This window comes from Sphaerodactylus townsendi, linkage group LG15 (genome assembly GCF_021028975.2).
Source record: "Sphaerodactylus townsendi isolate TG3544 linkage group LG15, MPM_Stown_v2.3, whole genome shotgun sequence".
Classification (NCBI taxonomy): domain Eukaryota; kingdom Metazoa; phylum Chordata; class Lepidosauria; order Squamata; family Sphaerodactylidae; genus Sphaerodactylus; species Sphaerodactylus townsendi.
The window spans coordinates 8,886,319-8,914,232 of record NC_059439.1 but is presented as its reverse complement, the minus strand read 5'-3'; the positions used below and the strand labels follow the sequence as shown (position 1 = coordinate 8,914,232).

The window sequence follows — 27,914 nt, the reverse complement described above, 5'->3', positions numbered from 1 at the left end:
TGTCTATTGTTGCCCTTCGTTGGCCTTCATTACAATTCAAGCCTCACCCAGAGGCCTAGGAAGTTGTAATGTATCGGCGTAGTATTCGTGTGGATCCCAGCAGGTCTGAATTTGACAGATGTTAATTTTGTCAATTCAGAGATGTTTCAAGTGCAGACAGTGATTTTATTGATGTTAAGTTGTTGCAAGTGCTGTCCCAGGGATTTTGGGACAGCACCCAGTGCGCCGATCACCACTGGGATTACTGCTGCTGGTTGGTGCCATAGACGCTGCAGTTCAATTTTTAAATCTTGATATTTTGTAATTTTTTCCAGTTGTTTTTCTTCAACCCGGATGTCATTGGGTGTTGCAACGTCAATAATCCACACTTTATTGTTCTCGACAATGGTAATGTCTGGTGTGTTGTGCGCCAGTACTTTATCTGTTTGAATTCTGAAGTCCCATAATATTTTGGCTTGCTGATTTTCGATCACTTTTTCGGTGTTATGTTCCCACCAGTTCTTGGGTGTGGGAAAACCATAACTTTTACATAAATTTCAATGAATCATTTTGGCAACTGAATTATGCCACAATTTATAATCAGTCTGCACGATCTTCTTGCATGAGCTGAGTATGTGATCCACAGTTTCATCCAATTCAGTACACAATCTGCATTTGGCATTGTTAGATGTTTTATCGATTTTTGTTTTTATTGCATTTGTTCTAATCGCTTGTTCTTGAGCAGCGAGAATTAATCCTTCTGTTTCTTTTTTTAGTGTTCCAGATGTTAACCATTGCCATGTTTTGGCAACGTCCACTTTTCCACTGATTTTAGCTACATATTGACCATGTAATGCTTTATTATGCCAGTTTTCTGTTCTTTCTTTTAAAGTTCTACTTCGGTATTCTTTTTTTGTAGCTGATACCTTCAATAAGTTTAGATTTTTGACTTCTTTCAGGGCTGGTTGTTGAGTGCCCTTGATGTAATCTGCCAAAGCATGCTTTTCTTCTTCTACAGTTTGTTTTACTTGCAGTAATTCTCTGCCGCCAATTTTGCGGGGCAGATATAATCCATCAGTGTCACTACAAGGATGTAAAGTGTAGTGGATTGTCATCAATTTTCTGGTTTTTCTGTCCAAAATGTCTAAATTAGCTTGAGACCAGTCAATGATGCCAGCAATGTAACGAATTACAGGTATAGCCCAGGTGTTTATGGCTTTGATAGTGTTTCCACCATTTAATTTTGTCTTCAATATTTTTCTAACTTTTTGTGTATATTCTTTACTGATTGCAGTTTTAACTTGACCATGTTTGATGTTCTCTAGTTCCAGGATGCCCAGGTATTTGTAGGCTTTGTCCATGTTGTTTTTTGATAATTTGGCCATTGGGCATTTGAATTCCTTCACTGTTTTTTATTTTTCCTTTATTATTACTGAGGCGCATTTTTCAAGTCCAAATTCCATTGATATATCTGTACTGAAAATTCGAACTGTATTGGTTAGTGATTGTATTTCATTTTCAGTTTTTCCATACAGTTTTAGATCATCCATGTACAAAAGGTGCAAAATTATCATCATCATCATCATCATCGTTATTATTATCATCATCATCATTATTATTAAATATAACAACAACAACAACAACAATCCCCTCATGGGCACCCCCTTGAAGGGGCTTGCGTACTTTGATGATGTTGAGAGCTATGCTGGAGGTAGGGTATTCTTCCAGAAGGGGCTCCCATGCCAGACAGGTCTCAACTGAGAAACCAGACTAAGAGTGTCCACCAACCCATACAACATGGTGATACATACGAAAAATTATTCCATACCACATCGGTCGTCACGCAGGTTAACAAGGGCTGTGTCACATGCTGGGGTCCCTGGGCATGCATCGACAAGTGGGCTACAAGTGGACCAACATCCAAAAGAAAGAAGTATAGTGTGCAGGAAAATTGTGCCAACATGGCTTGTTACTGCAACTCAGGGCCAGAAAAAAGAGGATACTTGAAGCGAATGTATGAATTGTGGAAACAACGCTACCCAGATTCGAATATCACTGAGCAAAGACTGGCAGATCAAAGGCAATTCATCATACGGAATAAAGTGTTTACAGAGATAGAACTGGAAGAAGTCCAGAAAAATTGTGAAAAGAAAGCAACTGTAACATCAGAAGACAGAACAATACATACTCCAGAAACAACAGGAGAGATCATAATAGAACTGCTAGATGAAAATGCCAGCACAGGGGAGAAAATAATAGAATAGAATAGAATAGAATAGAATCTTTATTGGCCAAGTGTGATTGGACACACAAGGAATTTGTCTCCGGTGCATATGCTCTCAGTGTACATAAAAGAAAATACATTTGTCAAGAATCATAAGGTACAGCACTTAATGATTGTCATATAGGTCTAGTAAGCAATCAGGAAACAATCAATAGTAATAAAAACATAAAATGTAAAATCATAAAATAAAATGAAATGTCAGCACAGGCTATAGTCATACAGTCATAATTGGGAGGAGATGGGTAATAGGAATGATGAAAAAAGTAGTGCAGTAATTATATAATAAATATATAATAAATAGTTTGACATTATCGAGGGAATTATTTGTTTAACAGAGTGATGGCATTCGGGAAAAAACTGTTCTTATGTCTAGTTGTCTTGGTGTGCAGTGCTCTGTAGCGACGTTTAGAGGGTAAGAGTTGAAACAGTTTATGTCCAGGATGCGAGGGGTCAGTAAATATTTTCACAGCCCTTTTTTTTGACCCGTGCATTATACAGGTCCTCAATGGAAGGCAGGTTAGCAGCAATTGTTTTTCTGCAGTTCTGATTATTCTCTGAAGTCTGTGTCGATCTTGTTGGGTTGCAGAACCAAACCACACAGTTATAGAGGTGCAGATGACAGACTCAATGATTCCTCTGTAGAACTGTATCAGCAGCTCCTTGGGCAGTTTGAGCTTCCTGAGTTGGCGCAGAAAGAACATTCTTTGTTGTGCTTTTTTAATGACATTTTTGATATTAGGTGACCATTTTAGGTCATGAGATATGATGGAGCCTAGAAATTTAAAGGTCTCTACTGTTGATACTGTGTTGTCTAGTATTGTGAGAGGAGGTAGGATGGGAGGGTTTCTCCTGAAATCTACCACCATTTCTACGGTTTTAAGTGTGTTCAGTTCTAGATTGTTCCAGTGGCACCACGAGGCTAGTTGTTCAACCTCCCGTCTGTATGCGGTTTCATCGTTAGTACAGCCACCAGAGAAAGTCCCCATGACAGAAAAAACTGATAGACTGACAGAAAGACAAAAAGAACTAAGGGAAAAGATAATCCAGTATGGACAATCAAATGAGGAAAGACAACGGCTGCCAGCATTGAAAATGGTGCCCAAAAAAGATCTGGCAACCATAACGAGGGATGTAAACATGGCATTGATGACAATTGAAACAACATCCATCAAACAAACTAATCAGCTCATGTACAGTACGGCACTAATGGTCACAAGAGAACTGGGCATTGAAATACCTAAACCCAGGATAAATCAACCATCAAAACCAAAGTGGAAAATTAGACTGGACCAGAAGATCAGAAAACTAAGATCAGATGCCAGTAACCTGAAAAATATGAAAGAACAAAGATTAAAGAATGGCAAGATCATGAAAGAATTAATTAGAAGGTACTGGCTAGACACTAGAACAATTGAAGAAGCACTGGAGATCACCAAACAATAAATAACAGCCACAGCAAGAAAAATTGAAAGATATGAAGCAAGAAACATCCAGTACAGACAAAATCAGCAATTTTGTTCAGACCAAAGGCATTTCTACCAAAGCCTCAACACAAAGATCGATGTTGAAAGCAAAAAACCAGAGAAAAATGCAACACTTCAGTTTTGGAAAGATCTGTGGGAAAACGAGAAAGATTACAACAGAAAGGTGCAGTGGATAAAAGATGCTGAGAAAGATGTTGGCCAAAAACAAATGCAAGAGCTGGAAATAACAACTAATATGATAACAAATCGAAGCAAGAAAGTGAAAAACTGGACAGCGCCAGGACATGATCAATTGCATGGCTTCTGGCTCAAATACCTAACCAGTTTTCACCCGGCAATGGCCAAGCAGTTCAATGAAGCCATGCAAAATGGTGAAATTGATCAATGGCTAACAACTGGGAAGATATACTTGATTCAGAAAGATCCAGCCAAAGGAGCAACACCTGGAAACTACAGGCCAATAACATGTTTACCCACAATGCTCAAACTGCTCACTGGCATAATAGCAGATAACATCATGGACTACTTGGAAGCAAATAGCATCCTGCCAGTGGAGCAAAAAGGGAACAAAAGAAGGAGCAGGGGTACAAAAGATCAACTCCTGATAGATAAAATGATAATGGAGAACTGCAAGAATCGAAGAACGAATTTGCATATGGTCTGGATCGATTACAAGAAGGCATTTGACTCACTGCCCCATAGTTGGATCATGAAATGCTTGGAAACAATTGGCATCAGCAAAAACATTCGAGTATTCACTGAAAAAGCGATGTGACAGTGGAAAACTGAACTGACAGTTGGAAATGAAAACTTTGGAACAGTCAACATTAAGCAAGGAATTTTTCAAGGTGATTCACTATCACCTTTACTGTTTATCATTGCCATGATCCCACTATCAGTAATTTTAAAGAAAACAAAGTTGGACTATCAAATGGCCAAAGACTCAGAGAAAATCCCACATTTGCTGTATATGGATGATTTGAAGCTGTATGGGAAATCAGACACAGAAATCCAGTCACTAGTAAACACAGTCCGAATATTCAGCACAGACATTTCAATGGAGTTTGGCCTGGAAAAGTGCGCTACTGTGGCAATAAAGAGGGGCAAGATCACCAAGAGTGATGGGATTGAAATGCCTGATGGCCAACTCAAGTGTAACCAAGAGGCCGCTTATAAATACCTGGGCATTTTGCAGCTGGATAACATCAAGCACGGGCAAGTGAAGACTGTTGTCAGCAGAGAGTACACCCAGAGGGTCAGGAAAATTTTGAAATCTAAATTAATGGCGGGAATATCATCAAGGCCATTAACACCTGGGCCATACCCGTCATCAGGTACACTGCAGGAATCATCAACTGGACACAGGCTGAGTTGGAAGCATTGGATAGAAAAACTCGGAAGCTTATGACAATGCACCATGCCTTACACCCACGCAGTGATACTGATAGATTATACCTTCCCTGGAGATCTGGAGGCAGGGGCTTACTGCAAGTACAGCAAACTGTGGAAGAGGAGAAGCATGCACTGGCTGATTATGTGAAGGAAAGTCAAGAACAGGCATTGATTGTAGTGAAGAACAGACATTTGCTGCAAACCCAGAAAACCAAACAAGAATACAGAAAAAATGTGATTAAAATGAGGACTGAAAGCTGGCACAACAAAGCACTACATGGCCAATTTCTGGAGAAAATCAAATACCTCGCTCGGAGAGCGAGGTGGGAAAATGGCGGCTTTGCGCCGCTGGGGGGGAGTGAGGGCGGCGCAGCTGCGATGTAGCTGTGCCCCCCATGTGAACAGCTCCCTAGGGACGGTGTTTTTGCAGTCCCTAGGGCGCTGTAAAGGGCCCGTGCGGAAAGGGCCATACATTAAAGCGCAGTATAAAATTTCAACATGCTCAATAAAAACAGAACCATAAAAAATGCAGATGGCACCATACTTCTTCCGCCCCCCCCCCCTCGCGCCCACGGGAGACCAGATGGAATGGTAGATGTGCCTAACCAGGCTGGCCAAATGCCTGGCGGAACAAGTCCATCTTGCAGGTCCTGCGAAAACTCTGCAAGTCTCGCAGGGCCCTGATTTCCTTGGGGAGCCTGTTTTGCCAGGTAGGGGCCAGGGCTGAGAAGGCCCTGGCCCTTGTAGAGGCCAGCCTGATCACTATGAATTATTGAGCCAGGCAAGCCTGATCTCATCAGATCTCAAAGGACGGATAGCAATGGAAAACCTCCAGGGAATACTAGGGATGTGACAAGGAGGCAGGCAATGACAAGCTACCTCTGGCGGATTCTCCATGGACCAAAAACAGCTGTGTGAGAACGGTGTATACCCTTTCACACCATTTTAAACCATTTTATACCATTTTCACACCATTTTCGCACCGCTGTTTTTGGCCCATGCAAATCCGCCTCTGAATATCTTTTACCTTGAAAACCCCACCGGGGTTGCCATAAGTCAGATGTGATGTCACAGCAAAAAAAAAAGAGTTAATTGTCCCCAAAATGTCCTATCATTAACAGCCTTGCTCAGGTCCTGCAGACTGAAAGCTGCGGCTTCTGTGACTGGGTCAATCCATGGTCCATTCTGCACAGCACAAATAAGACATCCTGACAATGCAAAAAAATGTGTGTTGGGGAGGTGTAAGGAATTCCATAGAAGCAGAAATAAAAGGCTTTTTTGGTGTAAAAGACCGTTTATTCAGACATCCTAGAAAGCTCACGTACACGACGTGGCAGGAATAAAGTCTCCCGCCAGAAGCACAGGTTATAACTCTGTCCATCCCATCCCCCCTCCCGGATTCCCATGGGAACGGAGGTCTCATCTCCCTCGCAGAGATAAGGTCTCCGCGGCAGAAGCTGGCCCATCGCCCGGGTTGTGGAATGTAGTCAAGGCCAGGCGGCTGACCCGCTCATCAACACCATTGAATCCTTTACACTCTGCCTCCCTTAAAAAAGACTTCTCCCCCCCAGGTTTGTGCGGAAAGGCGCGATGGAAAGCAGAAATGAGGGCGGGGGCATCAATATTTTCGGAATAAACCCATTGATTATACCCAGAGGAATACCCCACCCAAGAGACTAAATATTGCAAGCGCTTATGCATTAAAACGAGAGTCCAGGATGGCGCCAATTTCAGAATGCTTGTGGCCATCACTTATAGCCAGTGGGGGTCCCCCCGGCAGGTCGTGCCAGGCATCCGACACGGCAGCCTCCCTGAGCCAACTGGAATGGAAGACAGGATGGATATCACTTAGAGAATTAGGCAAGTCCAATCGGGCAGTGACATCATTAATCACTTTAGTAATCTGAAAAGGTCCCACCGAATCTTTTGCCTAGTTTTGAAAATTTATGCACGCCTTCTGAGATTTTTGGTAGACAAATACACCCAGGCTTCCACACGCAAAGGGAAATCCGGAAATGCGCTTATCCGCTTGAAGTTTTTGGGAGTCTTTAGCCTGTTGTAAGGCAGTCTGGACCGCTTTTCCACCCTCGCCAGAGATGAAATCCACTGCTGAAACTCCGGAGGATTCAACGCTTCCGCAGGTAGTTGCGACAACGGAGGGAAGGACCGACCAGACACAATTTCGAAGGGGTCTTTTGTACTGCTATGAACCGCATTATTATAGGCGATTCTGCAAACGGAATTAGCTTCGCGACCAATTGTCTTGGTGGTAGTTGGTGTAACAACGTAAATACTGCTCCAGGGTTCTGTTCGTTTCTCTCTGACTCACCGCCACTTTGAACGTGGTAGGGCGGCAACGCCGGCGGCCCCTAACAAACCCAGAAAAGCTTTCCAGAACTTTGAAATGAATTGGGGCCCAAGCGGTCGAGACCACCTTAACGGGCGAGAGCTGTGAACGATAAATATGCTGAATGAACAGACGCAGCTAACTTAGGAGCGGAGGGATGGAAGCACATGGGATGAAAATGGGCTTGTTTTAGAAAATAAGTCCACCACCACCCACAAGACCGTGTTGCCCTGACTTTCTGGCAAATCCGTAATAAAATCCATGGAGATGACTTCCCAGGGCGGAGGCCACCGGGAGAGGTTTCAACAGACCATGGGGTTTTCCCGGAACGTTCTTGGCTTCCGCACAAACAGAGCAACCTTTAATATATGTCTCAATGTCCTTGCGCATCGCGCGCCACCAAAATTGAGGGCGGGCCAAATGCAGAGTTTTTAGGAAGCCAAAATGTCCAGCCGAAGCGGGCATCATGACAGGCCTCGAGAACCTGCTTACGGAGGGGAGGCATCGCACTCAACAATCCCTCCCGCCGCCAAACACCATTCTCCAGGCGCAATTGGGAGTCACCTTCCTCCGCTGGTGGCTCGCACCGCCCCGCCTCCTCGAGTTCCCGTAGGAAAGGAGAGACCAGGCTGGGAATGGGTAGAGAAGGAGGAGTGGACGGCTGAGATCGGGTGACAGCCAGCCCCAATTGGGAGGGGGAGAGAACAGTGCGCGGAATATCCTGTAAGGCAGCTCCACCCCCCCCTCCCGGGTAGGCGCCGAAAGCCGCATCAGCCAGTTTATTGGTTTTTCCGGGGAAAAAATGGACAGTGAAAGAGAAACGAGAAAAGAAATCGGCCCAACGGAGTTGTTTTGCAGACATCTTGAGGGGGGTGGAGAGGGCGGCCAAGTTCTTGTGATCCGACCAAACTTGAAAGGGGTGTTTAGCCCCCTCCAGCCAGTGGCGCCAAGTGGAGAGCGCTACTTTGATGGCCGCAGTCTCTTTATCCCCTACAGTCCAGTTGAGCTCAGCACCGGAGAATTTCTTTGATAAATAAGCACACGGAACCAGCCTATCATCTTTATTTCTCTGCAACAGGGCTGCCCCAAGCGCTTTGTCCGAGGCATCCACGTGAACCACAAACGGGAGATCTGGGTCAGGGTGTTTCAGGATAGGTTCGGTAGTAAAAGCTGATTTTAAAAGCTGAAAGGCTGTCTGACATTCTTTAGACCAGGAAAGGGGGGTCCCGGGCTTGGCAGCCTGTGGATCTTTACCCTTAGTGCGTAAGAGGTCTGTGAGTGGGAGAGTCAGTTCAGCGAATTGGGGTATAAAGTCACGATAGAAATTAGCAAACCCTAGGAAAGATTGGAGTTCCTTCCGATTGGTGGGGGCAGGCCATTGGAGGACTGCATCAACCTTAGCAGGATCCATTTTTAGCCCCTCGAGAGATCCGTAACCCAAATAGTCGATAGAGGTTTGGTGGAAACAGCATTTAGAAAGTTTGGCAAAGAGGGAGTTGTTGAGCAAGCCGTTTCAATACTTCCGAACCAATGCTTCATGCTCTTCCATGGTTTGTGAATAAATTAAAACGCCATCTAAGTACACCACTACTCCCTTTGTATAATAAATCATGGAGAACTTCTGCTGATAAGGGCCATAAAAGCTCCGGGGCCCCACTTAACCCGAATGGCATTATTAAGTACTCAAACTGTCCAAATTTCGTGTTAAATGCAGTCAAATGTTCATAGCCTTCCGCAATTCTGACCCTGTAGTAAGCTTCTCTCAAGTCCAACTTAGTAAAATGCGTCCCTTGCCCAATGCATCTAAAAGGTCCTTCATTAATGGCAAAGGGTATTTATTGGACAGGGAGACCAAATTGAGTCCTCCGTAATCTGTGCAGAGCCGTCAAGACCCATCTTTCTTTTTTTACAAACAATACAGGAGCAGCATGTGTGTGTTTGGTAGCCATACGTATGAACCCGCTGAGCTTGGAGGTTCTTGTCTAGGAAGGCACGGTTCCTTCTCCTCATTGGGACTCATGCGGTAGATTCTACCTTTGGGCAGTTGCGCCCTGGCTGTATTACGATTTTGCAGTCAGTGTCTCTATGGGAGTGGCAATTGATCGCATTCTTGCTCCTGAAATACTCTGGCTAAATCCTGGTAAGCCGGGTGGAATGCCGGGTAGAATCGAAGTACTAGGAGCGCAGCATCAGCTGATGAAGCCAGGGGTATGTCAGGAGAAGCCGAAGTTTTCCCCAATTCATGTGTTCTCCGCAGGGAGGGTCAGTGAATTCTAAGATCCTTTCTTTCCAAAATGAATTTTGGTTCATGCAACAACAACCAAGGCATGCGCAGAACTAAGGAGGGTTTGGCCACTGGCGCCAAAATAGAACTAATTTTCTCCCCAATGGTCAGCGCGAGCGAGGAGAACCGGTTGCGTTTTGAACTGGGCCGGTCCTTCGCTCCCGAGAGGGCTGCCGTCCATTTGGGTGAACGGTATGGGCTTAGCCAGGGGACTCGGTCTAGACCTAGTTCCTCCGCCACCTGGGGCCGCATTAAACAATGGGAGCACCCAGAATCTACAAGGGCCGAGGCTATAATACGAGTATGCTTAGCGGGGTTGGCCAGAAACGCTTTTGAATCGTAATGGGAGCTTCGCCTTCACTCACCGCGATCTGGAGTCGAACCCATATCCATGGGGCTGAAGAGAGGCAAACAGCTGCTTCCCTCCTCTGGGTCGCCTTCGGTAACTCCCTTTAGACGACCGTTAGCGGCCCGGATTTGCGTGGTGGCTTGGCAGATGGGGTGCGCCAGCGGCCGGAGCGGTTGGCTTCTGTTTCTTCGGCAGTTGGCGGCTAGATGACCCGGTCCTCCGCAGTAAAGACACAATCCCAGACGGCGACGGGCGCCGGAGGTGGTCTCGGTAGAGGCTGCTGGGCTTGACTTAAAATGTCGTGAGCGGCGGTCGAAGCGGCGGGTTTTGGGCGTGCCCCCGCATGAGCCGCATCCAAACGAGACGCCACCTGGGATCCTAAGTCGATCCAATCAGCAATAGTGCGGGGATCCGAATTAGGAACACCGCTTCACGCAGTTTGCCGCCGACAGCATCCGGTGAAGTATTCACATTTCATGCGCCAGGCCACTCAGGAGGGAGTCGAGCAGCCGCCGCACGAAATTCACGGGCAAAATTCTGCAAACGAGCGGTTGCCTTGCTGAATAGATTTGATGGTGCGGATGGCTTCATTTTCAGCACCCTGATCTTGGAAGCGAGCCCTTAAGGCTTGGAGGAACGCCGCACCGTGCGCAGTATCCTCATCTTGCAGATTCAAAAGAGTCACAAACCAGTCGGCTGCCAGCCCATCCAAGACGGAACCGATGTCCCGTGATTTTTCGCCAAGGCTCAGACCGGGTATAAATCGGCCATAGTCCTCCATGTGGGCATCGAAGTTGTAGGATGAAGTAGGAAGTTTGGAAGCGGTCCCATCGAAACGGGCAGGTATTGGAGGTCTGTAATATCCTCTCTCCACGGCCCTTGGCGCCCGCTGGGGCGGCGGTTGCGCAGAGTTGAGGCAGCGGCGCAGGGGGGGCCGAATCGGTGGAGGTGGGGGTACCAACGCCGGTGCCGCTGGTGTTCTGGTGGGAGCCGTCCTTGGAAGGTGGCAGATGCGCCGAGTAGCAGGACTCCAGCAGCGTCGCCCCTCTGGCGTTGGCTGTACCAGTGACAGCGTGATACTCCAACTTGGGGCATCCTGTTCTGCTGCTTCTTCAGTTCCCTCTCCAAGGCGGCTAGCTCTCTCTCCTTGCAAGTCAATGCATCCTGGTGCGCATGCAAAGCTGCTTTCTCTCGCTCCAGTTTGGCCAGTTCGCCTCGCTGAACAGCTGCAGTTAGTTCACTTTGGCGTGACGCAAGGCCTGAACGCTTTCGCTGACGCTGTAAGTCCAGTTTGGAGTGTTCCAGGACTTTATCATGGACTGATAGGTTCTTGCACATATTGCCGCTTACAGCTGCGTCTTTGGCACGGTCCAATTCGAGTTGGATTTCTTTGCGCTGCTGTTCCCGGTCTCTTTGCAGGTTTTCACGCTCTTGCTGCAGCTGCTCTCGTTCCTCTTCCCATAGCTGGCGCTCACGGGCCCATGCTTCTTGGGCATCCCGCAGTCGGCCCACTTCCTCATCCCAGCTCTCTTTTGATGGGAGGGGAAATAGATCCGATGGGAATGCAGGCTTTCTTCGGATTCCTCTTCATCAGAACGTATGACATCGCGGGTCCACCGGGTGGCTCCACTGGGCACCTCAGGTGCAGCTGCTGATCCGGGATCTGGGGGGCCACGGTGGATTCTTGGGAGCGACACCAAAAGACGAGTCCAGGAATCGCTCAATGGCCTCCTGCGTCGCCGCATGAAATGTGGTCAGACCCGCCTCCTCCGTAACAGGCTGCATCTGAGGTTTGTAATCCACACGGAAACGGGCAGATATCCGATCCACAGGCGCCGATCCATAGACAGCGCCCCAAATCGTAACTCATGTAAGTCCACATGATCGCCTCCTCGCCCCTCGCCCCAACGGAGTAAGGGAAGACTTCGTGGTCGATACGAGGACGGGAAAGAGTTACCAGCGAGACCCGTTCTCCCGCCGGTTCCTCCAAATCCAGAAGGGAAAGCTCGGAGCCCTCTTTGGGGGCTACCGCACCTTCCACAGGAATATTCAACCTCTCCATGCCGAGACACCAGAGGTCCACTGCACTAGGAAGATAGATGAACTAGGATTCCTGCCACAATGTAAGGAATTCCATAGAAGCAGAAATAAAAGGCTTTTTTGGTGTAAAAGACCGTTTATTCAGACATCCTAGAAAGCTCACGTACACGACGTGGCAGGAATAAAGTCTCCCGCCAGAAGCACAGGTTATAACTCTGTCCATCCCATCCCCCCTCCCAGATTCCCATGGGAACGGAGGTCTCATCTCCCTCGCAGAGATAAGGTCTCCGCGGCAGAAGCTGGCCCATCGCCCGGGTTGTGGAATGTAGTCAAGGCCAGGCGGCTGACCCGCTCATCAACACCATTGAATCCTTTACAGGAGGAATGTCCTATTTCAACCCAACTGGTTTTATTTTGAAGACGCCAAAAGGTGGACTTTTCCCACTCAAGTTGTCTGCCAGACATCTCCTGCCTGGCTGTGCAGAGCTCAGGAGGTGTCTTTTGTTCCCCACTCAACCGTTAAGCTCTCTGGTTGGTTTCCTCCTTTGCTTGCACCCAACATTTTGAGTGCTGCTGAAGGGATTCTCCCTGCCTCCATTTGCTAAAGGTCGCCCCAGCATGTTTGCTCTGCAGGCTCCAGTCCTGGGTGTCTTTTCAGCCCCAAAAGTACATAGTTGTACTCAATGTGGCATCTTAATGCTACAAAACTGGAAGAAATGGGAGGGAATCCATTAAAGTTATAAGAAACGCTGAGTCAATGGCTAATGTTTCTGTTGAACACCGTTAAGGATAACCATCAGGGCGTTCTAAGGTTATGTGAAAGACAGCTCCAGCTCTTCACCATCCCATCCTGCCCTTGTGAACCCATTGCACTCAAATTTTCAATGAGGAGAAGCTATAACAAAAGGTTTTTTTTTAAAAAAAAACTTTCCCAAATGTGACTGTGGTTCATGAAGGTGAGTAATCGGTTAACAAAGCTTGCCTGTATGGCGTAATAGCACTGTTTATGTTTCAGGGTTTGGTCGTATGTACATTTTGCAATACATCCATCTTTATTTTAATTGAAAAGAAGACTTAGCTAGTCTGCAATCATCAGGCCAGGCTTAACTAATTAGTTGGATGAAAGCAGCTTTACCTTGCCTTTGAAAGCAGTCTAAAAAAATAGCCAGTGCCGCAAGCGCCGCATCACATGCTCAAGTGTCACTGTTCATTGACAGCATAATGCTTTTTTAAATCCATCCACATGATGCTAACTTGACAGTGGTTTTTAATTGCTTTCCAGCCAAGATCTTGAATATCATCCAAAATACAGTCTGACGTTAAAACAGGGTAAAGCATCCTTATGTCAATAGTTTAAGAAACATGTGAAGTACTGCACTGGTTCCAGTTGGAGTACCAGGTCAGGTTTAAGGTTCTAGCATTAATGTTTAAAACACAAAATGGTCTGGGGCCGCTGTATCTGTAAGACTACCTTTCCGGCTTCGTCCCTCAAAGTTCACTATAATCGGCAAATGGAAATCTGCTGGTGATCCAAGGCCCAAGAAAGATCTGCTTAGCCTCAACTAGGGCAGGAGCTTTTTTTGGCCCTGGCCCCTATCCAATGGAACTCTCTGGGAAGACCAGGACCATGTGGGATTTAGTGCAATTCCACAGGCCTGTAAGACACAGCTGTTCCACCAGACATATTGTTGAGGCAGGTAATATTATCATTAGAAGAAGAGTTGGATTTATATCCCCCCTTTCTCTCCTATAAGAGACTCAAAGGGGCTTACAAACTCCTTTCCCATCCCCCCTCACAACAAACACCCTGTGAGGTAGGTGGGGCTGAGAGAGCTCAGAAGAACTGTGACTAGCCCAAGGTCACCCAGCTGGCGTGTGTTGCACACGCTAATCTGAATTCCCCAGATAAGCCTCCACAGCTCAGGCGGCAGAGCGGGGAATCAATCCCAGTTCCTCCAGATTAGAATACACCTGCTCTTAACCACTACGCCACTGCTGTCTCCTTAGGCCCTTCCTTCTCTCTTCCCTTCTCCTGCCCTCTATCTCCTATTCCTTTTTCTACTTTCCCTCTCCTTTACTCCTCTCACTTTACCTCCTCCTCTCCTTTCTTCCCTACCCAGGTCCCATTTCCTTCTCTACTATCTTCTTCTGCTATTGCCCCCCTCTGAATTAAATTGCAGATGTCGTCAGGAAGATGCTGTCATAGATGAGATTAGAATGTACTAGATTTCTAAGAGCAGCAGTGGTGTAGTGGTTAACAGCAGGTGTACTCTAGTCTGAAGGAACCAGGTTTGATTCCCCGCTCTGCTGCTTGAGCTGTGGAGGCTTATCTGGGGAGTTCAGATTAGCCTGTACACTCCAACACACACCAGCTGGGTGACCTTGGGCTAGTCACAGTACTTCTGAGCTCCCTCAGTCCCACCTACCTCACAGGGTGTTTGTTGTGAGGGGGCAAGGAAAAGGAGTTCCCTTGCAGGAGAGAAAGGCGGGATATAAATCCAACTCTTCTCCTAAGTTTTTAAGTTCCAATTTTAAAGTTTTTGATTTTAATCGCAAGATCTTAAATTATTTATGCTCCCTTTCTTATGAGGTTTTCTAAACGATGGAAATGCCACTGAGCCTGAAAGGGGATGTGCAATATAGAAATTGCAGAGTCAAGAAAACAAATGAATGAATGAATGAATGAATGAATGAATGAATGAATGAATGAATGAATGAATGAATGAATGAATGAATGAATGAATGAATGAATGAATGCTGTACCTGGAGTACCATCTTAAGCAGCTGTCACACCCTTCCAAACCCAGTGGGCTGGATCCAAACAATTTCTCTCCTGGTGAAAAAGGAAGGAATGGTCCCATGTGACCTTTAAAAACAGTTATCCTTGGGATCATGGGACTTGCATGAACAAAAACAGTTATCCTTGGGATCATGGGACTTGCATGGGACTTGCATGAACAGTTATCCTTGGGATCATGGGACTTGCAGTTATCCTTGGGATCATGGGACTTGCATGTGTGGAATGGGGGCTGAAGTAAGGAGGGGAATTGGGGGAGGCTGAGTGAAAAGGCTGCTGGGATTAAACACCCTGACTTCTTAGAAGGGTGAAACTTTGTTTAACATTGCTCTAATGATGACTTCCGAACTAGCCATGGCCTAAGATGGCTGTTCTTGGATCCAAAGCTCCAGACAGCAGTTCTGAGGGAGCAGCAGTGGTGTAGTGGTTATGAGCAAGTGCACGCTAATCTGGAGGAACCGGGTTTGATTCCCTGCTCTGCCGCCTGAGCTGTGGAGGCTTATCTGGGGAATTCAGATTAGCCTGTGAACTCCCACACACGTCAGCTGGGTGACCTTGGGCTAGTCACAGTTCTTCTGAGCTCTCCCAGCCTTACCTACGTCACAGGGTGTTTTGTAGTGGAGGGGGGAGGGAAAGGAGTTTGTAAGCCCCTTTGAGTCTCCTACAGGAGAGAAAAGTGGGATATAAATCCAAACTCTTCTTCTTCCTGGATTAATGAGAGAGCTAGAGGAAGCCAACTGGATTCCTAAGACAGTGTCCTGTGGTTGGGAATGGGACCACACAGGAATGCTTACCATAGTGACCCGCTGGGGTAGAGATGTTGGAATACGCCGTGCTGCCATCGTTTCCCTGCTGGAGACTTCTGAAGCAAAGAAATAAAGGAAAGTTTATTATTGCAAAGAAATAAAGGAAAGCCCTGACAGGTGTGAGGACAAAATATCTTAAATAAATACACTTTGTAAAACGACTCCATAACCCACAAACATATTTGTCAGACTTTGACTCTACAAATAAAACAATCCAGAATTCTCTTTAGCCTGAACAACATACACTAAAATCCCATGAACCACAGGGGTCATCTTTCCTTTCCAGCTGTTGATGTGCATAATTTGAAAACAAACCAGAAAAAAAGTAATTCTAAATGCACTTGGATCAGGTTTCTGAGTTACACTGTTGAAGGCTTTCATGGCTGGAATCACTGGGGTGTTGTGGGTTTTCTGGATTGTATGGCCGTGTTGCAGTAGCATTTTCTCCTGATGTATCGCCTGCATCTGTGGCTGGCACCTTCAGAAGATCCTCTGAAGATGCCAGCCACAGATGCAGGTGGAATGTCAGGAGAAAATGCTACCAGAACAGGGCCATACAGCCCGGAAACACCGCAACACCCCAGTATTGATGCACTGTTTCAATGCATCTGTGATTTTAGCCATAATTCTGTGACATCGTTCTTTAAAAGAATGGAAATGTGGATGGTAAAATAGAGATAAAAATGAGAACAGACAGACTATGAGCAAGACAGTGTGCAAGAATGTGTTAGGAAGCAGTATATTTATAAAAAGGAAAGTAATTACTCAATTCTGTCCCAAGAAGATACAACACTGTAATGAAAGGTTGGATCCATTGCACTCCACCTGCTTCCACCTAGACAAACAAAACACCCAGGACAAACCCATACTAGGATTAGCGATTAATTATTATAATTAACTAATGATGGGCTATACTAGTAAACTGGCAAAACCCCATACATTTAGGAGCATGATGCAATTGCTAGTTTGTATATAAAAAGATAGAAATTGTCTTCTACGGATACCTTCTCTTTAAGCAGTGCTGCTGCACAACGAAGGTCCTCTGTATACTAAACCACCAAACATGAGTTTCTTTAGCCACTCTTCCAAACAAGACTCTTGCTCCTACAGCAACAGAGGACTGGTGAGAACATCCGGCAGCGGGGCGCACAGCTTAAGTGCTGGTTCTGGAGGAAGGGTCTTTGCTGGAAGCACCAGCAGAGGCGATGGTGCACGGGGCTCTGGTGGAGGCATGTGTAACACCAGTAGAACATCTGGAGGTCAAGGGAGATGGAGTTCTAGTGGCACTTCAGACAACACTGGAGGGCCCTGGGGCTGGAGTACTAGATGGGGCATGTCTGGATGTGGCTCAACAGGAGGCTTTCATGGATTTGGCGGTGGAGAGAATGGCTTTCTTTTGGGAGATGACAAACAAACCATGCAAAACCTTAATGACCGCTTGGCAACCTACCTGGGTAAAGTGCATGCTCTGGAGGAGGCTAACGCTGACCTTGAGGAAAAAATCGCAGAATGGTATAAGAAACTGGGACAAGGGACCAATGACGGAGGATCACGTGATTATAGCAACTATTATACAAGCATTGAGGATCTTCGAAAACAGGTATGGAAACACTTCTAAACAGGTGTGGAAATGCTCGTAAAATGTCTTATAGCGTGTTCTGCTCAAGTTTCTGACCAGATATTTCTTCAAAATCTAAAATGTGGTGACTTTAAACTCAGGGCTATTAATAATTAGTATGTTTGTTACAGGTGTCTGATCTGGTTTGAGAGTAATCCTAAACAGGAGATCCATACTCACACCTATTTAAAGGGTTCTTAGAATGGCACTGCAAGTCACACAAATAACACAGACCACATATAACCATTTAAAACTGAGATTTCAGATTTAGTATTCCAGTTTGATTTTCCATAATTTGGGGACAGGGAAGAGGGACTGTAAATGTACAGATTAACTTCATCTGGTTCTCCCAAAGGTTCTTGAGTCAAAAGGAATGTCACTGAGCAGTACATATTCAGATTTCCTATATAAATGTTATTTTACATTATTTAGCTAAGCAGATTTTTTGATTGCCCATACAAAGCAAATGAATCATAACAAAGAGGGATGAAAGAATATTCGCACTTATATTTTTCTTTTCTTTTCAGATAATTAGTGCAATTACAGAAAATGGAAAAATCATTTTGCAGATTGACAATGCAAGGTTGGCTGGTGCCGACTTCCAACTCAAGTAAGCAGGACACAGTAAGCTACACATCCGCAGGTTTAACAAGCCAAATGGCAAAATATGCCTAGTAAACCAAGAGTGTGGAATATCTATACACTAAGCCAAAACAAGCTATAGATCCCAAACCAATCCAGTTCCAAATTCATTCAAAATTAGCTATCCTCTCTCTATTTTGGAAAAACATCTTGGTGGAGCCAGAAACATACTGAAACAGATGATCTTTGATCCCTAAGAACATGTCACAAACTAGCTTACCTTGAAAGGAGGCTATCCCATGACATGAAAATATAAAATGCCTGCACTCACAGCATGCTTGGGTAAGATGTAGTCTCATTCAACACAACTGACTGAAGTAGCTGTAGTGGCGGAGGGAACTGAGTCGTATTAATGTGTACTGAGTTGGTGTGCTCTTGCAGTAGATTAAGAATTGTATTTTAGGCAGATATTTGGTTCATGTGTAGGTTTTTCAGTAGAGCATTCCACAGACTTGAGCGGGCTTGGGCGGGTTATGGCTAGTGGATGGCTCAGAGGTTTAGTGAGTTGGACAAGTTTATTTCTTGTTGCCTCAAGTTTATATATAGTTTTCCTTTGCTCAGGATGTGATAATTCTTGAAATCTCTCAAATACTTCCTTTTGCCAATCAGCTGTTTCATTCTGATTATTACTAGCAGCAGTGGCGTACTAGCAGCAGTGATGTAGAGTACAGCAGGTGTACTCTAATCTGGAGGAACCGGGTTTGACTCTCCGCTGTGCCGCTTGAGCTGTGGAGGCTTATCTGGGGAATTCAGATTAGCCTGTGCACTCCAACACACGCCAGCTGGGTGACCTTGGGCTATTCACAGTTCTTCTGAGCTCTCTCAGCCCCACCCACCTCACGGGGTGTTTGTTGTGGGGGGGAAGGGAAAGGAGTTTGTAAGCCCCTTTGAGTCTCCTGTAGGAGATAAAGGGGGGATATAAATCCAAATCCAAATCATAATGGAGGGCTCTTGACAATCTCATATCAAGCTTGTAATTGGCTATCATGGTTTGAGAGGTGGCAGTCTGCTGACATCCCTTTCCAAACACTTTCTTCAGGTATGACAACGAACTGTCCCTCCGCCAGGGTGCCGAAGCTGACATCAATGGCCTGCGTAGAGTCCTGGATGAAATTACCATGAGCAGGAGCGATCTGGAAATGCAGATCGAAAACCTGACTGAGGAACTCCAATACATTAAGAAGAGTCATGAGGAGGTAATCCATGTCTAAGTCGTGCACAAAATAAAGTCCTAATATATGTTGTACCCACAGCCAGTGCAACTCGCTAGCAAAACAGTGTCAGTGCAGCCCCGGATTGCATTGATGCAGTTCCGCAGGGCCTATAAGACAGAGCTGTTTCACCAGGCATACTGTTGAGATGGCTACACTTTTCCATCAGTCTGGTCTCCCCAACCCACCTCCACCTCATGGCTGGGAGCCCCCCTTTCTGGTTTTATGATAAAGTTATGGCTTTTAAAATATTAGCAACACTCAACTAATTAATTAACAAAGGCTTTTTTGTAGTTTAATAAGCCAAATAGCCAAGTTAAGTTTAAGTCTCCTTACAGCTCACTCTCACATTGGTAAGTTTCAGAAAAAGAGGAATAACGCAGAGAGCTCTCAAAAAATGCCAGCTGCATTGAGGAATAATCAGGAACACACCAGGGCCGAGCAGTCTCTCAGTTCTTCAGGGGGTCCAGTCTCAAAAAAGGAGCTGGATAATGCAGCTGGATGTGCTTAAGTGTGCAATTCTTTGCATAAACTCCCATTAAAACTACCACATCATCTCAAGCCTTACACATAACATTGGGAAGAACTGGCTATTAAGCACTAGGAACTAGAGCTTCTGTTTTGAACAACTGATTATCTGGCAAGCATTTTAAAAAGTCACAATATTCTCAAAGTTGTGAGCTAAAGAACTCAGCAGCCATTATTCATAGCAAACCAAATATTCTGCCCTACTAAACTGCTTAAATACAGAAAATCTGAACACGAAACTAAAACAGTCTAGAAATAGTCTGTGCTAGCCCTGTTTCTGTTTGGCTTTTCTTGATACAGGATATGAAGTCTGTGATGGACAGCACTGCTGGAGATATAGTTGTAAAGATGAATGCTGCACCCGGAGTTGACCTGACTGCTCTTCTCAACAAGATGAGAGCTGAATATGAGGCCATTGCTGAGGAGAACCGAAAAGACATTGAGATGTGGTTCAGTGAACAGGTGAAATAAATATTAGGGACATACTTGCTGGAGCCCTCTCTTTTAAACAAAAATAAACCTTTCATGAATGATTTTGGAACTTTTACTATCATAGAGTCGAGAACTGAACAGGCAGATCAGCAGCAGCGCCCAGGAGACCAGCACCAACAAGAATGAGATAATGGAACTAAGACGCAGTCTGCAAAACCTGGAGATTGAACTGCAGTCACAACTGTCTCTGGTAAAATAATTTTTTTAAAGTAATACTTAGCTTTTCGCCTTTTAATTTACTAAACTTTTAACACTTTCTTTAGCTTAAGAAAGTGGAGAAAAATTGATTCCAACCAATGCTGTAGTAGTCAAACATGACTCTTCTCTCTCACTCCAATATGATTTTAAGAAGTAAGTTATCATTTAACGTCGTCAAAGATGTGGGAGACAGTGAATATAGTGCTGCATTGTATGAGAAATATTAGACAGGAGAGCAGGGGTTTTCATTCTGCCAGTCTTTCCGTTTTCAACACTATAGGCGAAGCCACAAGGGGGCGGGGGGGTGTGCGTCGTGCACCGGGCGCATGCCTGGGGATGCAAAAATTGCCCCTTCCCCCTGCGGTGCCCCCCGTGCCCCCCGCGGCACCCCCACTCCCTTCCCATGCTTACCTTAGTTCCTTTTCCAGAACTTTTTCAGGCTTCAAAAGGCCTTGTTCTCAGTAAAAATGGCCTGAGGAACTACAGTTCCCAGGAGACCTTGGAGCTCACAAGGTCTCCTGGGAAGTACAATTCCCATCAGGCCTTTTTTTACTGAGAACAAGGCCTTTTGAAGCCTGAAAATGTTCTGAAAAAGGAACTAAGTATGGGAAGGGGGAAGGGGGGTGCCGCAAAGGGGGCTCTGCAGGGGGACATGGGGGGCAGAAAATGTGGAATGCACACCGGGCGCAGTTTGGCCCAGCTACGCCTCTGGGCAGCACACATACCACAGATCTGGGAGGTAGTGGATCAGGAGATATAGTTTGCCTAGTGCCATACCTGAGGGTGGGGCAGAGGGGGAAGATGCCCCAGGTGCCACTTGTTACTGTCACGTGTGTTTATCAGAAGACAATCGCTACTTGGCCTAGAAAAGCAGACAAATGGCAAATGTCATACTTACAATTTGGGGAAAGGAACATACCGAACTGTTCTGAAACAACACAATCAAAATCTGCCCTCAAGCCCCTCTGAACTAGATAGATAGATAGATAGATAGATAGATAGATAGATAGATAGATAGATAGATAGATAGATAGATAGATAGATAGATAGATAGATAGATAGATAGATAGATAGATAGATAGATAGATAGATAGATAGATAGATAGATAAAATCAAAAAGTCATCCTCACAAGGTCAAGATTTCTACAAGTAAATCTTATTGGGTGCAGAAAAAAAAACTGCTTTATAGGAAAGAGAAAGACAATTTCCAACACAGGTTAGTGCCTCTGATATCCAATGCACACCAGACCTCTGAATCTAGTGCCACATATCTATGATCACAATAGCATATATGCAGAATTTACGCTAACTGAAACTTTGTGGGATGATGCTAAGAATGCTGAAACACTCATCCATACAATGAAAGCATATAACTAAAATGAAAGTATGAAAGTATCATGAACATACATAGATGAAGTGCTGCAAAATTTCTAGGTATGGCAATCTTTCTAATTCAACAATTTTAATTAGAATCATGACTTCAGAATTTAAAGTCGATTACATCTTTAAGGTCGATTACATATTTATTTTAAAAACCCAATCCAATTTTCACTCAACTCAATATTATATTTTATATTTTATATTGTTATTTTATATTTATTTGTCATTATAATATTATTGTATTTTCTTCTTACCTCAGAAACAATCTCTTGAGGGCACACTAACAGAAGTGGAAGGCCAATATTGTGCCCAGCTTTCCCAAATGCAAGGAGCAATAAGCAAAGTGGAGGATCAAGTGCAGCAAATCAGGGCTGATACGGAGAGTCAGGATAGAGAATATCAGCAGCTTTTAGATACCAAGATCCGCCTAGAGAGTGAGATTGAAACTTACCGCAAACTGATGGATGAGGAAGAGAGGTGAATAAACTGGGATGGGGCAGAATTCTTTCTCTCTTACATATCTTTGATCTAAATCTGGGTCCCCAATGGGCATTCCTGGGTGCCATAGGTCATTTCCCCACTTTTAAAATGACGTCAGTACTCACTGGTTTTGTTTGCTCCAGGACCTTTTTAGCGTGGGGTCATGTTCCCCACCGCAGTTTCCACCCTTTTGTCCAATGAGCGTGGCAGCTGTGCAGCAGCCAGGCAGGACTCCCCACGATCCGCTCATGGGGTGTCCTGATTGGCTGCTGAGTTGTGCTGTGGCGGGAATTTTTTAAAATGTTCTACTGGACGAATCAACGTCCCGATGAATCCACGACTATTTGTAGACACATCAATGCTTATGTGCACTAAAAATTGTGTGCAGACATGGATCCCTTGTGTTAAAAAGAAAAAGAAAATTTAAACCAGCTGTGCACGCATCGTGCACGCCCTGCCATGCCCTGATTAGATGGGAGGGTCCACTCACCAAGCAGCGGGAAAATGGAAACCTGGGGTAACCACCTGGGCTTCCTCACTGCCCTGCGCGGTCATCCAAAAGGCGCTGTTCCGAACAGCACCAGAAATGATGCACACTGAGGGGGGAGTGCCGCTGGACCCCGCGTTACTCGGCGAGAGTAGCACGCAACAAACGGTGATTGGGAAACGGCCATAGTCCCCAGAGACTCCTTTCCTGCCAACTGACAAGGAGAACTTCTGATCAGCTGTGCAGATTTTTAAGAAGTTGCTGCAACAGCTGCACCCCCTCTTTTGCGCTGTTTAGGCAACCCCCTCCCTTCATCTTCCCGCTGGCAGTTCCCAAGCTTGCAGCTCTCCCAGGCCATAAAGATCTGAGATAAGGTCCCTAGTGTAAACTTCCTTGAATGCCAGTATACGTAACCTGCACATTTCTACATAACGTAGATCTAAATACCACTACCAGCAGTAACAGCCAGGATGCTGCATTCACCCGACCTCCCCTAGAGACATGGCAAGACAAAGGCAGGTCTTTGCACAAGAATCTTCACTGCATTATTATTTGCCAGAAAATATTTTTAAATAATATGCTCATTTTCAAAGGAATCTTGTTAGAGTTACTGCCTGAAATGCTGAAGAATTACTATTAGATTTATTCATGATCTCACTCCCTGACCTTTCATAGCTGGTTATGCCTCCTCCGGCAGTCATTCTGCAATTGGCTCCTCCTCCTGTGGTAGCCATTTTGTACTTGTGCTCAATTCCTGTGTCAGAATTCCAAAGATGCCTGCAGACTCAAAAAGGTTGGAGACCCCTGATCTAGAGCTTCGTTTATCTATTTGCTCATCATACCTGTATGCCTAACAACTGATTTCTCACCGATTAATTCTTAATACTAGATTACTGTGGTTATATCCTCTCTCTTGCAATGTCGCTGCCCCCAGGGGTGGAATGGGGCAATACCTGCCTTCCCATTTGTATGCATGTTGCTTATAATAAAATGACTTTCAGAATGTCTTGAAGTAGAGCAGAATAAAAATGCAATAATTGCTATTTTTGTTCAAAAAACAAATTTAAGATCTAGAGACCAATTATCTTCTACTTTAGATCAAGCACATTGGAATATGAAGATTCAAGATTTGGGGCTTCAAGAGCTACAGATGGAGGATCCAGAGGTTTTGGTTATTCTGAATCCTCTTCTAGAAAGCCAAGATCTATAGAGTCAAGGTCTAGAAGCCAAGAATTGGTCACCCCTGAGTCCCAGAACTCCAGATATGGAGAGTCAAGATCTAGAACTTCAGGATCTGCAAGCACAAGATCTAGTGCTGGAAGTTCTGATGACTCAGGATCGAGAGGTAGAAGCTCTGCCAGAGGTAATTAAGTTTGTTCTTAGTTCTGTCCATTTTACAATTCATACATTTCTAGGAACAGTTCCCCTTTGCAAGGTATCCAAGGATAAGAAGGTTCTAATGTATTGCCCATTAATGTCACAAAATGAAATACCGGTAATCACCAGGGGAAGAGGGATAGTTTTTTTTTAAAGTAATGTAACAACATGAAAACATAGTCTACTGCAGAGAGACAGCTAAGCATGGAACTGGACACAGTGATCCTTGTGTTGACGAAGTGAACATTTTTCTTAATGTCGCATCTATATATCTAATAGCAACGTGTCACTCCCATCTGCAGATATCTATAGCCATGGATCAGGACAAAACCAATGCTGAACAGATAGGAAAGATACACTGGGGGTTTAAATTCCCTCCAAATTACCAAAGTCTAGCCACCATGGTAGATGACATCAGCTGCTATAGTGGAAGTTGCTGGAAGATGCTGTGGGCTCAGAGTGGTTCCCAGGCACTGTCATGGCACAGCTGGGTTTAAAGTGGGAGGTGGGGCCTCAGTTGTGATGAGGGTGAGATGGAATTCTCTCCCCCCTGAGTCTTACGGGCACCATCCAAAAGGTTCTGAGAGGCAAAGAGGGAACAGGAAAGGGCCAGATTATGCCACCCATGACAACTTGTAGTTCATCCTGAAGTCCTATGCAAGGGGTCATCCAGTACTGAAATGAACACAGAGACAGATGGGTTGGAATTGTATCCAGTGACCTTGCCTCCAAATTCTGTGCATGTAATGTCCATGCTGTAAACTTGTAAGATTCTCTGAGAAATGAAACAACTATAAATAATCCTCAGATGTAACATTTTTTACTACGTGGTTTACCAGTGTCTTACTTAAGCAACAGGTTCATGTATTTAAAATAATTCTTGCTCTCCTCTGCCTTCTCTGAATTTTGTCTAACACAGATCTACAAAAGACAAGAGTGATCAAGACAATTGTGGAAGACAGAATTGGTGACCAAGTTATCTCCACTCGTGTCCAGTCTGTAGAAGAAAAACCAGTACAATAAGCAATCTTGAACCACTGTAGGAAGACTTTTTAAATAAGCTGTAGCAAAAGAGCAAAGTATACAACAATATGCAATGTAATCCTAAACAGAGCCACACTCTTCTAAACCTATCAGTTTCAATGGATTTAGAGGGATGTAACTCTCTTTAGGACTGCGCAGCTAACCACAAAAAAAGTCTACCTAAAAATTACAATCTTCTGTTAGAATTTTCTTTGTTTCTGTGCTTCTGTTACCACTGCTTCTATAAAAACATTCCTTCCATGAAAACCAAAAGAAAATGTTGGCACCATTGTCTTGCACTCCACAATAAACTTTTTCTTACTGTGGCAACTGAAATTAAGATATTTGGGTCATGATTTTTACACACAAATTGGTGTACACTCATTACTGTGAAATAATTTATCAGGAATCTTCTTCTATATCTATAAACACGAAATACCACTGACTGACTCACTGACTCATCAAAAGAACTCAAAAACCATCAAACCTACAAAGTTGAAATTTGGCACACTGGTTCATTATGTGGTTTAGGTGCTCACTAAGAAAGGATTTTTCAAAATATTCAGTTTTACTTGAGTTATTACACATTTACTGTTGAACATTGGCCATCTGCATTACTGTTGAACTCTGGCCATCTGCACGAACATTCTAAAGGTGACAGTTAAAAACCTGCTTGCCAAGCTAAAGGATGCAGTACGGGTAGTAAAAATGATTCGTTTCACAGGAGATTTTAATGAAGGGCACTTTGACGCTCTACTTCCATGTGTCGAATCAACAAGTTCTGATAATGCCCACCAAACAACAAGCACAATTGAGCCAATGGTGGCCCAACTGGATTCTACCACCGACCTCCTCACCGCATACAAACCTGTTCCTTCTGTTGAAACAGCTAAAGGGAGGAGAGGGATTAAACACAGAAAGCAATTTACAGGTTTGGGCCCCTTCAGCACGGAGGCGGAAGGGGTTGGGTCGGCGTAAACCACGCCGACCCCACAACGCTGGGACCGTCCGCATGGACGGTCCCAGAACTGGCTGGGACGATGGCACCGCGGAGCGCCGTCGCCAGGCTGACCCGGCTTGTCCCTGGCCCTCCGGCACGTCGCCGAGGCCTGGAGACATGCCCCCCGGCCCTGCGCGCCTGCTTGAGCGTCGCAGGGCAGGGGGGGGTGTCCCCAGGCCTCGGCGACGCGCCGGAGGGCCGGGGACCAGGTAAGTGAAGGTTGGGAGTGGGAGGGAGAGGGCGCCTTGGAGCCGCTGCCGTTCGCACGGCAGCGGCTCCAAGGCGGCATTTTTCAACAACCTCGCTCCCCGAGTGAGGTTGGGAAATGCCGGCTTTGCGCTGGTGGGCGACGCGAGGGTGGCGCGGCTGCACAGCAGCCGCACCCCCTGTGCAAATGGCTCCCCAGGGACGGCGTTTTTGCCATCCCCAGGGCGCCATAAAACGCCCGTGCGGAAAGGGCCTTGGTTAGAAAAAGACAACTACAGGAAGCTGCTGCAAAATATGCGAAAAACAACCCAGATGTTCATAAAGAGGCTGTGAAAAAGTATGCTGAATGTCACCCCGAAGTTCACAGACAGGCTGTGATGAGGTATGCTGAATGTCACCCCGAAGTTCACAGACAGGCTGTGAAAAAGTATTCTTCTAACAACCCTCATGTTAACCAGACTGCTACAGCCAAATACAATAAAAAAAGATTACAAATCAAATTATCACCTTGGACTAAAAAATATTTGTTGGGTTTTGAATATGGATCTCACATTGATTACTGTGGAGACAAGGTGATTGATCTCAGACTTCAATCGCCCTGTGCTTGGTGTCATGCTCTGAAGTGGTGGGATGCATCCCCAGGAATGTGCTGCAATGGTGGTAAAGTTCAGCTCCCTGCCATTCAACCCTACCCTGAACCTCTTCACAGCCTTCTCACTCATCAGCATCCAATGGCAGAACACTTTCTTTCTGCTTCCCAGAAATACAATGGATGCTTTCAAATGATGTCTTTTGGAGCCCGTGAGGTGAAAGAGAGCAATTTCATGCCAACATTCAAAGTGCAAGGACAGGTCTACCACAGGATAGGAAGCCTCATGATGGGACCCCATCAGCAGCCTTCATTTCTTCAGATATACTTTATTGGGGATGATAACAATGAGAGGGACATTCAGAGTGCTCCAGAGTTAGTTCACCTGACAGCTTGGTCATCCTTCAAACAGAGAGAAAAACCAATAATATTGTTTATAGGGAAGTTTTGAGCACTTAATCTGAGGGAGAAATGAAAACTGTATGCTGAACAAGTTATTAGTATGGCTACGTAGACCGCAAAGCTAGGGGTGGTGATTATTTGCCTTTTAATGTTTTATCCTGTGATTACATTTGAAACTTTCATGGTATTTTTATCAGGTAACTTTTATATTTTCACTATGTTTTAGTATTCCCAGTGTTTTTAAAGGATCTTTATTTTTATGAATTCCTTAAATTGCAACCTTTAAGGGTATTTTTATGCCGTACGTTTTATATTTTCAGTATTTTTCCAGTATGTATATTTTTATGAATACATGCCATTTCAAACTTCAAGGGTAATTTTATCAGATACATTTCATATTTTTAGTATTTTTCAGTAGTTTCAGTTTTTTTGCCATGCAAGAGAAGGGGAGGGAGTGAGGGGTGGCATGCAAGGGAAGGAAGGGGAGGGAAGGGGACCCGGCGTCTGGACATGGCCCA

The 27,914-nt window shown here is 45.1% G+C and overlaps 1 protein-coding gene across 1 annotated transcript; it reads left to right on the top strand.

Moving 5' to 3' along the window:
- The first annotated feature begins 16,791 nt into the window (after positions 1–16,791).
- LOC125444689 (keratin, type I cytoskeletal 12-like) lies at positions 16,792–25,523 on the top strand. The gene is made up of 8 exons (XM_048517269.1): positions 16,792–17,362; positions 17,908–17,990; positions 19,062–19,218; positions 20,062–20,223; positions 20,318–20,443; positions 22,091–22,308; positions 23,896–24,161; positions 25,095–25,523. The coding sequence occupies exons 1-8, from the start codon at positions 16,826–16,828 to the stop codon at positions 25,196–25,198; spliced, it is 1,653 nt and encodes a 550-aa protein (XP_048373226.1). The 5' UTR covers positions 16,792–16,825; the 3' UTR covers positions 25,199–25,523.
- The last annotated feature ends 2,391 nt before the right edge of the window (positions 25,524–27,914 follow it).